The sequence below is a fragment of the Anolis sagrei genome, chromosome X (genome assembly GCF_037176765.1).
Source record: "Anolis sagrei isolate rAnoSag1 chromosome X, rAnoSag1.mat, whole genome shotgun sequence".
Lineage (NCBI taxonomy): Eukaryota > Metazoa > Chordata > Lepidosauria > Squamata > Dactyloidae > Anolis > Anolis sagrei.
Genome location: NC_090034.1, coordinates 50241435 through 50255402, shown reverse-complemented (window position 1 = coordinate 50255402; position 13968 = coordinate 50241435). Strand labels below are relative to the sequence as shown.

At 43.0% G+C, this 13968-nt stretch overlaps 1 protein-coding gene across 2 annotated transcripts in view; it reads left to right on the top strand.

Annotated features, from left to right (window-relative positions):
• The first annotated feature begins 2683 nt into the window (after positions 1–2683).
• The window catches only part of FZR1 (fizzy and cell division cycle 20 related 1), a 37526-nt gene continuing 26241 nt past the window's right edge, over positions 2684–13968 (top strand). The window contains exons 1-4 of one of the 2 annotated variants that reach the window (XM_060785181.2): positions 2684–2740; positions 9849–10004; positions 13623–13748; positions 13861–13924. In XM_060785181.2, the coding sequence (XP_060641164.1) occupies positions 9936–10004; positions 13623–13748; positions 13861–13924 (259 nt within the window). In that variant the 5' untranslated portion in view covers positions 2684–2740; positions 9849–9935. Of the gene's footprint in view, positions 2793–9848; positions 10005–13622; positions 13749–13860; positions 13925–13968 lie in introns of both variants that reach the window. The other variant, XM_060785180.2, reaches the window with a different exon arrangement.

Sequence of the window (13968 nt, the reverse complement as noted above, 5' to 3'; positions counted from 1 at the left end):
TATTAATTATTAGCAGTATTATTTCCATTACTATTATTTTATCATTATTAATTATTAGCAGTATTATTTCCATTACTATTATTTTCATTCATAAGTCATGATTATTTTGTTATTCACATTATTATTATTCACATTATTGATATTATTTCCATTATTATTTTATCATTATTATTTATATTATCTTAATTATTATTGTCATTGTCATTATTATTTTATTTTTGTTTTTATTCTCATGGTTATTTATTATTTTATTATTATCCTCAATTATTATTTCCATTGTTATTTTATTTTCTTCATTAATATGTCCATTATTTTTATCATTATTATTTTCATTATCTGCATTATTATCCTCATTATTATCTTCAATATTTTTTTTCTTATTTATTTTTGTTATTATTGTCATTGTTTTTATTTTCATTATTTCCATTATTATCATTTCCATTATTATTATTATCATTTTATTATTATTTCCATTATTAGAATTATTATTTTAGACAGACAGTTGTTCACCCGGCTCCCTGGATTTGAACTGCCGACCTTTTGGTCCGCAGTCTTGCCGGCACAAGGGTTTAACACATTGCACCACCGTTGTTGTTCATTCGTCTCCGACTCTTCGTGACCTCACGGACCAGCCCACAACCCCGTCGGCCATCACCACCCCCAACTCCTTCAAGGTCAATCCAGTCACTTCAAGGATGCCATCCATCCATCTTTCCCTTGGTCGGCCCCTCTTCCTTTTGCCTTCCACTTTCCCCAGCATCATTGTCTTCTCTAGGCTTTCCTGTCTCCTCATGATGTGGCCAAAGTACTTCAACTTTGTCTCTAGTATCCTTCCCTCCAATGAGCAGCCGGGCTTTATTTCCTGGAGGATGGACTGGTTGGATCTTCTCGCAGTCCAAGGCCCTCTCAGCACTTTCCTCCAACACCACAGCTCAAAAGCATCGATCTTCCTTCGCTCGGCCTTCCCTAAGGTCCAGCTCTCACATCCGTAGGTGACTACAGGGAATACCATGGCTTTGACTATGCGGATCTTCGTTGCCAGTGTGATGTCTCTGTTCTTCACTATTTTATCGAGACTGGACATTGCTCTCCTCCCAAGAAGGAAGCGTCTTCTGATTTCCTGGCCACAGTCTGCATCCGCAGTAATCTTTGCACCTAGAAATACAAAGTCTGTCACGGCCTCCACATTTTCTCCCTCTATTTTCCAGTTGTCAATCATTCTTGTTGCCATAATCTTGGGTTTTTTTATGTTTAGCTGCAACCCGGCTTTTGCGTTTTCTTCTTTCACCTTGATTAGAAGGCTCCTCAGCTCCTCCTCGCTTTCGGCCATCAGAGTAGTGTCATCTGCATATCTGAGGTTGTTAATGTTTCTTCTAGCAATCTTAACCCCAGCTTTGCATTCATCAAGCCCCGCACATCGCATGATGTGTTCTGCATACAAGTTAAAAGGTTGGGTGAGAGTATGCAGCCTTGCTGTACGCCTTTCCCAATCTTGAACCAGTCTGTTGTTCCGTGGTCAGTTCTGACTGTTGCTACTTGGTCCTTCTACAGATTCCTCAGGAGAGAGACAAGGTGGCTTGGTATGCCCGGACCACCAAGGACTTGCCACAATTTATTATGATCCACACAGTCAAAGGCTTTAGAGTAGTCAATGAAGCAGAAATACATCCCGCATAGATTACTGCAACGTGCTCTACGTGGGGTTGCCCTTGAAGACTGCCCGGAAGCTTCAGATGGTCCAGCGTTCGGCAGCCAGGTTGCTAACGGGAGCGGCACTTAGGGAGCACACCACTCCGCTGCTGAGCCAGCTCCACTGGCTGCCAATCTGCTACTGGGCACAATTCAAGGTGCTGGCTTTAGCCTATAAAGCCCTAAACGGTTCCGGCCCCACCTACCTCTCCGAACGCATCTCCACCTATGAACCGACTAGGACATTAAGATCGTCCGGGGAGGCCCTGCGCTCGGTCCCGCCTGCGTCACAGGCACGTCTGGCGGGGACGAGGGACAGGGCCTTCTCGGTGGTGGCCCCTCGGCTATGGAATGCCTTACCTGTAGACATCAGACAGGCCCCTTCGTTGCTGGCGTTTCGGAGGAAGGTTAAGACGTGGCTCTATGAACAAGCGTTCGGCTAAACAGTGCAACTGAACTCAGGAAGACGGTAAAATCGAACATAGGAAATGGTATAAGGATTATGAGAACGGATTCTGATTTTTTATCGAGGCGTTGATATGATAATTGATTGTTGTTTTGTCTGTTGTATATGATGTGTTTTAACTACTTGCTATTGTTATGATAATTTGTATTGTGTAAACCGCATTGAGTCGCCGAATTAGGCTGAAAAATGCGGTACAGAAATAAAGCAAATAAATAAATAGATGTTTTTCTGAAACTCCCTGGCTTTCTCCATTATCCAGCCGGAGATTGGCAATCTGGTCTCTCCACCACCGTAGGCTCCTTATTTCCATCATTATAATTCGCGTTCTTCTCCGTCTTCAGGCTACTCCCAGACAGGCTTCACTGGCTCCGGCTAGGCCTTGTTGCCAGGACAACGTCCACGCTCCTTTTCTCCGCCCCCTCCCCTCGAGCGTCGCGTTGTATTGATTTGAACGCGGCCAATCAGAGCGCAAGGGGCGGGACTCCTCTCCCGTGGTGCCCCGCACAGGGTGGGCGGGGCCAGGTGGAGCTAGTGGGCGGGGTTTGAGCCAGCCGCCATCTTGGATGGATCAGAGCAAGAGAAGAGGTGCTCTTTTCTCTCTTCTGCAGAAATTCATCTCTTTTTATTAATTTCGCAGGTAGGAGGCGGGGTTTCTTGTTGGTGGGGGGTTTAGGAGGACCTTCCCATATATATATATAACTATAACTATATATAGGCTTTATATATATATATATATTGTATATATAATGGGACCTGTCAAACCAATGGGAGGACGACACTTCCTGTTTTTTAATGATTTTCCATATTTTTAGGTGACATTTTATAATATTATAGATATATATGTTTGTGTCTGTTTGTAATATATGCTTTATATATTATATATAAAATCATGAGATATGTATAATATAATACACACACACACACTAGCGGTCCCCTGCCATGCGTTGCTGTGGCCCAGTCTAATGATCTGGAAAATAAAGTAATGAGAAAGTCTTGGTTTCTAATATATGTAATTTCTTTCTGCTTGTGGGTAAACAGTACTTCTTGTTGTTTCTTTGTCAGTGTTGATGTTGAGATTGTCTGGTTTGCCTACTCTGGAACATGCAGCACATAATTGTCCTTCTTTAGGGATCCCTTTCAAATCTATGATACTATATCTGTCACATACATATATATGTGTGTGTGTGTGAATCATATATCTATCTATATCTATGGCTGCATGGCTCTTTGTCAGGAGGGCTTTGGTTATGTTTTTTTTCTCTGGTGAAAGGAGTTGGACTGGAAGGTCTGAAGGCAACATTTTTCAGCCTGGGAGTCAGGACCCCTGCAGGAGGGGGTGGTGGTTGTGAGGGGGTGTCAGAAGGGTCACCAAAGACCACCAGAAAACACAGAATTTTCTGTTGGTCATGGATGTTTGGGAGGTTTGGTCCAATGCTATCATTGGTGAGGTTCAGAATGCTCTTTGATTGTAGTTGAACTATAAATCCCAGTAACTGCAACTCCCAATGGTCTATTTTCCCCAAATTCCATCTGTGTTCACATCTGGGCATATGGTTTATTCATGCCAAGTTTGGTCCAGATCCATCATTGTTTGAGTCCACAGTGCTCTCTGAATGTAGGTGAACTACAACTCCAAAACCAAAGGACACTGCTGACGAAACCCTTCCAGTATTTTCTGTTGGTCATGGGAGAACTGTGTGTCAAGTTTGGTTCAATTCCATCGTTGGTGAGATTCAGAATGTAGGTGAACTATAAATCCCAGCAACTACAACTCCCAAATGACAAAATCATTTTTTGAGTGAAGGACATACATTGGGTTGTTAGGTGTCTTGTATCCAAATTTGGTGTCAATTCGTCCAGTGGTTTTTGAGGTCTGTTGATCCCACAAACATTACATCTATCTATCTGTCTATCTATCTATCTATCTATCTATCTATATATATATAGTATTCATGTTATATATATTTCTACTAATAATCCGGCGATGCTCGGATTATTTGAAAAAGGCACTGTTTGTTTTGGGGTGTTAGGTAATATCAGATAATTGGTGACACTATTGAGTAGAACAAAGCCAGTCTTTGATTTCGTTGTATATGAATGCTTCCATTAGAAAATACATAACGATGTAGGTGAACTACTATTCCCAGAATCGTGGGTCAATCCTCCCCAAACCAGGCCTTTATGCACAGCTGGCCATGTTGGGTCTTTTGTGCCAAGTTTGGTCCAGATTCGACGTTCCCTGGGTTCAGTGCTCTTTGGATGCAGGTGAACTACAACTCCCAAAATCAAAATAAATTCCCACAAACCCCTGCAGTATGTTCAGTTAATCATGTGGATTCTCTGTGCAAAGTTTGGTCCTGGTCCATTGTTTGTTGGGGTCACTGTTTCTCTGGGTGCAGGTGAATTACAACTCCCAAAATCTAGATGGATTACTACAAACCCCTGCAGTATGTTCAGTTGGTCATGGGCTTCTCTGTGCCAAGTTTGATCCCAGTCCATTGTCAGTGGGTGTCACAGTTTATCTGGATGCAGCTCAACTACAACTCCCAGATTCCAAGGGCAATCACCCCCAAACTCCACCTGTATTCACCGTTGGGCATGTGTGCCAAGTTTGGTCCAGATTCATTATTCAGGAGGTTCAGAGTGCTCTGGATTCAGGGTGAACTACAATTCCCACGTGGGTGGGTCAGTTCCCCAAACCCCTCAAGTATGTTCTGTTGGCTGTCACGGTTCTGTGTGCCATGTGTGTTCCAGGTCCGTCATTGGGGGTCTCTGAATGCTTTCTGTGTGCAGGGTGAATTACAACTTCCACACAGGTGATTTGGTCCTCCCCCAAACACTTCCAGTATGCTCAGTTGGGAACCAGGGTTTTGTGTGCCATGTTTGGTCCATATCCGTCATTGGTGGGGTTCAGAGTGCTCTGGGTGCAGGGTGAACTGCAACTCCCACATGGGTGTGTTAGTCCTCCCCCAAACTCTTCCAATATGTTCTGTTGGTCACCAGGATTCTGTGTGCCACATGTCTTCCAGATCCATCATTGGTGGGGTTCAGAGTGCTCTGGGTGCAGGGTAAACTACAACTCCCATGTGGATGCGCTGGTCCCCCCACAAACACCTCCAGTATATTGTGTTGGTCACCAGGGTTCTGTGTGCCACGTTTGAGCCAGATTTGTCATTGGTGGGATTCAAAGTGCTCTGGATGCAGGGTGAGCTACAACTCCCACTTCGTTGAGTGACTTCCCAAAACCCTTCCAGTATGTTCTGTTGGTCATGGGAGTTTTGTGTTCCAAGTGTAGTCCAGGCCCATCAATCGTAGGGGTCACAGTAGTCTTTGGAAGTGAGTGAAGGTATTGTATGTCCCATCATCCATGACAAGTTTGGTTCAGAGCCATCGTTGGTTAGGTTCACATTGCTCTCTGGATGTAGGTGAACTACAACTCCTATAAATCAAAATCAATTGCCCTCAAACATGGTCATGAGGGTTCTGTGTGCCAAATGTTGTCCAGGCCGATTGTGTTTGGGGGTCACAGTGCTGTGTCTTGATGCAGGGTGAACTACAACTTCCATCATATTGAGTCATTCCCCGAAACCCCTGTTCAGTTGCTGATCAAGTCGTCTGTTTGCTGAGTGCCATAGGAAATGTTAGAAAAGGGTTAAGCGAGAGGCAGTTGGTGGGGTCATGCAAATTCTACACCACTGGAGAGAGAAAGGAAACCTGGGATGTGGCGCTCATTGTAATCTGTAATGTACATTGGAGGGAGGGCCATTGGTATCTCCTGAATTGTGGCATTTTAGCTCTTTGTGGAAACGGGAGTCTGTCTGTGTGGACATCTCCACCACATACACATTTTTCACTTTTATTATATGTATAGATAGATATACAGTATAGGGATCTGTCAAACCATTGAGCCTAAGATAAAGGGATTATAGGGGACCAGGGAAAGAGGAGGATGACACTTCCAATTCTATAATGACTTTTAATAATTTTAAGTGACTTATAATATATACACACACACATACATATATACATACATACACATATAAATTCATAAATTATATGTGTGTGTGTGTATGTGTGTGTGCGTATGATATAATTATATATGTGTGTGTGTGTATGTATGTATGTATATATAAGCTGTACCTGCAACACGTTGCTGTGGCCAACCTTCCCTCCTTCTTTCTCTCCTTCTTTCTTTCTCTCCATCCTTCCCTTCCTCTCTCTTTCCTTCCTGCCTTCCCTTTTTTTCTTTCCTTCTCTCCTTCCTTCCCCTCCCTTTTTCTCTCTCCTTTCTTCCTTCTCTATTCTTGGACTGTAACTCCCAGCAGTCTTCCTGATTGATTGATCTATCTACATACTATCTATCTCTACCTAATCTATATATCTTATCTATCTGGAGGATTGCTGGGAGTTGCAGTCCAGGAATCGGAAATATGTATGGATTGGGAGTCTCTCAAAGAAATCCGAAGGGAAGCAAGCTTGCAGCTTGGAAGCAGTGTATTTGGAGCATCCTCCTCCCCTAAAGGGCCTGATCTAGGGGATGCTGGGAACTGTAGTCCTAAAGAGAGTGTGGATATGCTTTTGTGTGTTCTGTTTGCCTGGGAAATGTTTTTGCGCATGTTCTGTAGCGTCATTTTGCTTTTTTGGCCTTTTAAGTTCCTTCTGTTGTGTTTTTATGAGTGATGGTCACTTGTTGGCCTGATAGGTGTATTGTGTCTAAATTTCGTGTCAATTCGTCCAGTGGTTTTTGAGGTTTTTTTAATCCCACAAACAAACATTACATTTCTATCTATATCTATATCTCTCTGTATGTTTTATACCATGATTTTTCAAGAAGGTGCCCGTGACATCCCTTGATCTGACACTAGTCTTCCCTTGATGCAGACTAGACTCACATTGGCATTTTTTAGCTGCCACATCACACTACTGGCTCATGTTGTGGTCAAAGGCCTCTTCTACACTGCTATATGAAATCCAGATTATCTTTTTTGAACTGGATTATCTAACAGTGTAGACTCACAGCTGTGATGATCTGGATAATATAGCAGTGTAGAAGGGACCTAGGGTCTCTTCCACACTGCTGTTAAAATCCACATTGAACTGGATTATATGGCAGTGTGGACTCATATATTCTATTTTAGATAATAATAATTGCTTTATTATGTTTTGGTTGTTATTTTTCAGTTACGCCTCCTTCTTTGATCCCAATGTGCCTCGTATGTTTTATACCTTGTAGTTAGCCGCTTTGAATCCCCAATGGGGGAGAAAAGCGGGATATAAATTAATAAATAATAAATCATCCTCATCCTCATGTGGATTACCTGCTTTAAGGAGGTAATCTCCTTTCTCCCTTGCCATTATCACAGGCTCGTCTTGTAAGCACAAGGGAGAGAGCCTTCTCCTCTGTGGCCCCCCGACTCTGGAACTCATTGCCCGGTGACATTAGGAAGGCCCCCACCTTAGAAACTTTCAAGAGGGATCTCAAAACGTGGCTTTTCCGATGCGCTTTTGGAGAGTAGCCATACTATCATACACAGTTGCTCCCCCACCTGTATGAAGGTCTATTTCCCCACCTGTACGAAGGTCTATTTTTACGACCCTGTTCCTTTATGAGTTTCTCACTCTCAAACAATCTGCTCCATCCCTATCTCATCCTGATTATTTGTTTTTTTAGTATTTTAGTATTTTATCTTGCACATGCGGCCCGCTCATTGTTATTGTATTGTGTATGATTTTGTTTTATTGCTTTTTTGTACTCATATGTTGTATGTATTTTACTGTGTTGTTATTGTGTTTTGGTTTTATTTTATTGTAATATGCTGTTGGCCTTGGCCTCATGTAAGCCGCCCTGAGTCCCCATTGGGGAGATGGTGGCGGGGTATTAAATAAAGTTTATTATTATTATTGTTATTATTATTATTATTAATCTGGATTATATGGCAGTGAGGAAGGGCCCTCAGACTCCAGATTCCTTTCAGGTGTTCAGCCAGGTATCAGTCATCCTGCAATTATCTTTGGGTGCAGTTCAGTTTATGAGCTACTAGCTTGGGGACGCGGTGTTGCCCAGGTTATTTTAAAAAGTCATTTGTCTAAAAAGTGTAAGGTTGTGGGTGAACCACAACTCACATCATGCCAGATTAACCCTGAGAAACTCCCATCAGTACTTAAAGTTGGTTATGTTGAGCAAGTTTGCTCTAGATTCATCATCAGTGGGGTTCAGTGTGCTCTCTGGCTGCAGGGTAAACTACAATGCCCACTATGGTGAAGCAGTCCCCTCAAACCCCTCCAGTAGGTTGAGTTAGTTGGGGCTTCTGTGTGCCAAAATGTGGTCCAGGTCCGTCATCGGTGAAGGTCACAGTTTACCTTGTGGGTGAACTACAATTCCCAGAAAGGAAGGTCAGTTCCCCCCAAACCCCTCCAGTAATCAAATTTTGACATATCAAGTATGTGTGCAAGTTTGGTCCACATCCATCAGTGTTTGGGATCACAGTGCTCTCTGGATTTAAGTGAACTACAATTCCCCCAAACCAAGGTAAATTTTCCCCAAAGACCTCCAGTATTTTTTGCTGCTCATGGGGGCTTGTGTGCCAAGTTTGGTCCAGTTCCATCTTGGATGGAGTTCAGAGTGCTCATTGATTGCAGGTGAACTATAAAGCCAAGTATCTATAACTCCAAAATGTCCAGGCCAATTCCCCTCCAAACCCCTAGTATTCAAATTTGGGCATATCAGATATGCATGCCAAGTTTGGTCCAGTTCCATCATTGTTTGGGTTCATAGTGCACTCTGGGTGTAGATGAACTGCAACTCCTATAAATCTCTCCAAAATGTTTTGTTGGTCATGGAGGTTCTGTGTGCCAAGTGAGCTCCAGGTTGATTGTTGGTGGAGTTCATAGTGCTCATCGATTGCAGGTGAACTATACAGCCCAGTACCTACATCTCCTAAACATCATGGTGAATTCTCCCCAAACCTCGCTAGTATGTTCAGTTGCTGATCAATTCCTTTGTTTACTGTGTGCCATAGAAAAGAATAGGAAAAGGTTAAGTGAGAGGCAGTGGGCGGGGTCATGCAAATTCTACACCAACGGAGAGAGTAAGGAACACCGGGATGGCTGTGGAGGAGGAAACGCATGAAATCTAGGATGAAATTGCCCTGTAATGAAAGCCTTTATTTGAGTGGTGGCCAGGATGGCTCTTGGACGTGTTCGTGGTGCTTTCTATAACCCGCGATATCATTGGAAGGAGGGCTATTGATGTCTCCTGAGTAGTGGGAGCTATAGCTATTTGTGGAAATGGACACCCCAGCCACATACATACATATTTTCAATTTTATAATGTGCATAGAAAAAGCCTTAAATAGCTCAGGTCCATCATATCTAAATGGCCGCCTCTCCCTCTGTTGAAGGTTGAGACTCAGGCCGTTCCACACAGCCACATAACCCAGAACATGAAGATAGATAATCCACAATATCTGCTTTCAACCGGGTTATTTGAGTCCATATTGCCATATAATCCAGTTCAGTGTGGATTTTATACAGCTGTGTGGAAGGGGCCTCATTCTCTTGAGGGCGACTGTAAAGGATGCTCACCTTTCATGCAGTCACTGCATGGATCATAGTAATAATTGCTTGTATTGATTATAAAATGTTTCGTATATGCCTTCCCCAGTTCTTAAAAGTGTTTTCTTTACTTGCTTAGAAAAGTGGTGATATCCTCTATGATCAAAAGGTTGTGAAGCCGCTCGAAACACACCCTGCTCCCAACCCTTCTAGCAATTGATTTGCCATGGATCAAGACTATGAACGGCGTCTTCTCCGCCAGATCAACATCCAGAATGAGAACACAATGCCTTCTGTACGTCTGCATTTCCTTCAACATAATATTTATTTATTTATTTATTTATTTACAGTATTTGTATACCGAGGGGGACTCAAAGCGGTTTACACAAAAGTAATGGCAAAATTCAATGCCAGTACAAACAATTACACTTATACACTACAATTAGACATAAATCAAGTTAAAAACAGTGCATCCACAAGCAATAAAACCATCATTAAAACAATAAAACTGTCTGATGATGATGGTGATGATGCTTATGCTTGAAAGTGCTGTATGGTCTGCCTTCCAAAGGGCAAACCCCCTCGTTTGTATGTCCAGCTTATTATGTGCTTTGGGAATCCATCTTTCCTTGGCTGGATAAAGAATCATTTTATGATAGGGTGGTTTAATTCTGTAAAGTTGGAAGTAACATAACTCTTCTACCCCAGGATGTTAATTTTACTGATGTATATATTCGGTTTTATCATATCTATTTACTATATTATTATCATAGTTGGTCCTGAAAAGGTCCATTTGTTTGGTTGGCTGGTCGATTGCATGCTTATTTATCATATCAGGAGTGAACCAAGGGTACAGTTGTAATGTATTTAAAAAAACAACAACACAAAGTTTTTAAAAACTTGGCATTATATTAAGTGTCCTTTGACCAGTAGCTGGCCACTTGGAGTGCCTCTGCTGTTGCTATAAGAGATTCTCCATTGTGCATGTGGCAGGTCTCAGACTGCATTGTAATAGGTGGTCTGTGGTTTGCTCTTCCACACTTGCATGCCGTGGGCTCCACTTTGTGGCCCCATTTCTGAAGGTTGGCTCTGCATCTTGTGGTGCCAGAGGGCAGTATGTTCAGCACCTTCCAAGTCGCCCAGTCTTTTGTGTGCCCAGGAGGGAGGCCTGCCACTTTTGGACTCTTGCTTGCTGAGGTGTTCCAGCAACTATCTTTGTAGATCTCAGAAAACTATTTCTTAATTTGGTCCATTTGATCCAACGAGCGACAGCCAGATTACTAACTGGTGCAAATTACAGGGAGCCGTCAACCCCCCTGTTTAAGGAGCTCCATTGGCTGCCGTTTATTTCCGGTCCCAATTCAAGGTGCAGGTTCTTACCTACAAAGCCCTGAACAGTTTGGGATCCGCCTACCTGCGCTACCGCATTTCCATCTATGAACCTACACGATCTCTTCGATCTTCCGGAGAGGCCCTTCTCTACAACTTCCCATCGCGTGACTTGTGGGGATGAGAGAGAGGGCCTTCTCTGTAGTGGCCCCTCAGCTCTGGAACTCGCTCCCCAGAGAGATTAGCAAGCCCCCACCCTGACAGTCTTTAGGAGGAGCCTGAAAACTTGGCTGTTCCAGTGTGCCTTCAATGATTGAATGTTCAATAATCCTTGACCAAACTCTGCATGAAATGCCCTCAGAAGCACTTTATTTTCCGGGTTGTGCAATTAAACCCTACCTTATCCCCCAGATCCCCTGTCCTGATACATTACATTGCCCTTTCACCCAGTGTTTTAAAATTTTAATCTTTGCAATTGGCCCTGCCCACTGTGATTATTTTCAGTGTTTTAATGTCCTGATTTTATATTATTGTGCTTTTTTATATTGGTTTTGTATCTTATGTTATTTTATTTTCTTATTTTCTTTTGTAATCTTGTGTTATATTGTTTTACTGTATTGTTGGGCGTGGCCTCATTTAGGCCGCCCCAAGTCTCCTTGGGGAGATAGTGGCCGGGTATAAATAAAGTTTTTTTTAAAATTATTATTATTATTATTACTATTATTAATTTAAGGCGTTGGCGTGCTGGCTGATATCCAAACAGTGGGTGGGCCAGAGATGTCACTGCCTTGGTCCTTTCATTATTGTCTGCTACTTCCCAGCGGATGTCAGGTTTTGCAATACCGACTAAAAAGTGTAATTTCTCCAGCGGTGTAGGGCACAGACATCCTGTGATAATGCGGCATATCTCATTAAGAGCCACATCCACTGTTTTAGCATGGTGAGATGTGTTCCACACTGGGCATGCTACCAAGTCGCTTCTGGTGTGAGAGAATCAGCCATCTACAGAGACATTGTCCAGGGGATGCCTGGACGTGTTACTATCCTGCAGGGAGGCTTCTCTCATGTCATGTTGAGTTTCAGGGTCAGAGAAGCAGATGCTGAAAACAGAAGAATGGCCTGCCCCATGGGAGCGTGCTTGCTCCATCAGTGGTTTTCAACCTGTGGGTCCCCAGGTGGTTTGGCCTACAACTTCCCAGAAATCCCAATCAGTTTACCAGCTGTTAGGATATCTGGGATTTCAAGGCCAAAACATCTGGGGACCCACAGGTTGAGAACCATTGATCTACACAAATGAGCAACCACTGCTATAAGGGACAGAGTTTCATTCTGACGATCGTGCCATCACCGCTCAAGCAGGGTGCTTTGAAATGGTTGAACAGAAGCTCTCTGAAGCTTTAGGTGCTCTTACTGCCTATTACTGGGAAAACCAGCTGAATCGTAATCCATCTGAAATCTAGATATGTGCTTTTCACCTGAAAAAACAGACAACCATTGCAAGCTCTGAGGATTATCTGGGAAGGAATCCCACTGGAGCATTGCAGCTCACCCAAATATCTGGGAGTCACTCTGGACTGTGCTCTGACCTATAACAAGCACTGCTTGAATATCAAGCAAAAAGTGGGTGCTAAAATAATATCGTACAAAAGCTGACTGGCACAACCTGGGGATCACAACCAGACACAGTGAAGACATCTGCCTTTGCGCTTGGCTACTCTGCTGCTGAGTACGCATGCCCAGTGTGGAATAAAACAATAGATATGACTCTTAATGAGACATGCTGTATTATCACTGGATATCTCTGCCCTACACCGCTGGAGAAATTATACTGTTTAGCTGGTATTGCACCACCTGACATCATCTGGGAAGTAGCAGCCAACAATGAAAGGGCCAAGGCAGGGACATCTCCAGTCCATCCTCTGTTCGGATATCAGCCAGCAAACCAATGCCTTAAATCAAGAAATAGCTTCCTAAGATCAACAGAGATACTCACAGGAACACCTCAGCAAGCAAGAGTCCAAAAGTGGCAGGTTACAACCTGGAACCTCAGTCAGTGGCTGAGACCGGTTGAGAGACTCCCTCTTGGGCACACAGAAGACTGGGCGATTTGGAAGGCACTGAACAGACTGAGCTCTGGCACCACGAGATGCAGAGCTGACCTTAAGAAATGGGGCTACAAAGTGGAGTCCATGACATGTGAGTGCAGAGAAGAGCAAACCACAGACTACTTACTACAATGCAGTCTGAGCCCTGCCACATGCACAGTGGAGGACCTTCTCATCGCCACACCAGAGGCATTCGAAGGAGCCAACATCTGGTCAAAGGAAATTTAGTTCAACTTTGTTTGTGGTTTTTCTATACATTATAACTGTATTCTCAATTTGCTTCTGACACAATAAATAAATACTGTATTATTATAAGGGTTGTATTTAAGTTCTACATAGTGTTTTATTAAGTTGTGACAAGCTTTGTTGCTTGATCCAGTTTGGTGATATGACCTAAGTGCTAATCAGTAAATGTATTTCTTTATTTGACTGATTGTGTATGTTTTCTTCTACTTTTCTCTCTCTGTCTCTATCTTTAGGTGACCGACATGCGGAGGACTCTGACGCCGTCCAATTCCCCCGTCTCTTCTCCCAGTAAACATGGTGACAGGTTCATTCCTTCCCGAGCTGGGGCCAATTGGAGCATCAGTTTCCACAGAATAAATGTAAGCATTGGTTCAGAACTTTAATTGAATTTAATTAATTGAATTAATGAAGGAATACAGAAAATACAGTGGAAGCGGGTGCCTTTCTCAACCCTGTTGTCTTTGCCCACAGGAAAATGAAAAATCTCCGAGTCAAAACAGAAAAGCAAAAGACGCCACCTCGGACAATGGCAAAGGTAGCTGTTGTATCTTCTCTGAATAATAATAATAATAATAATAA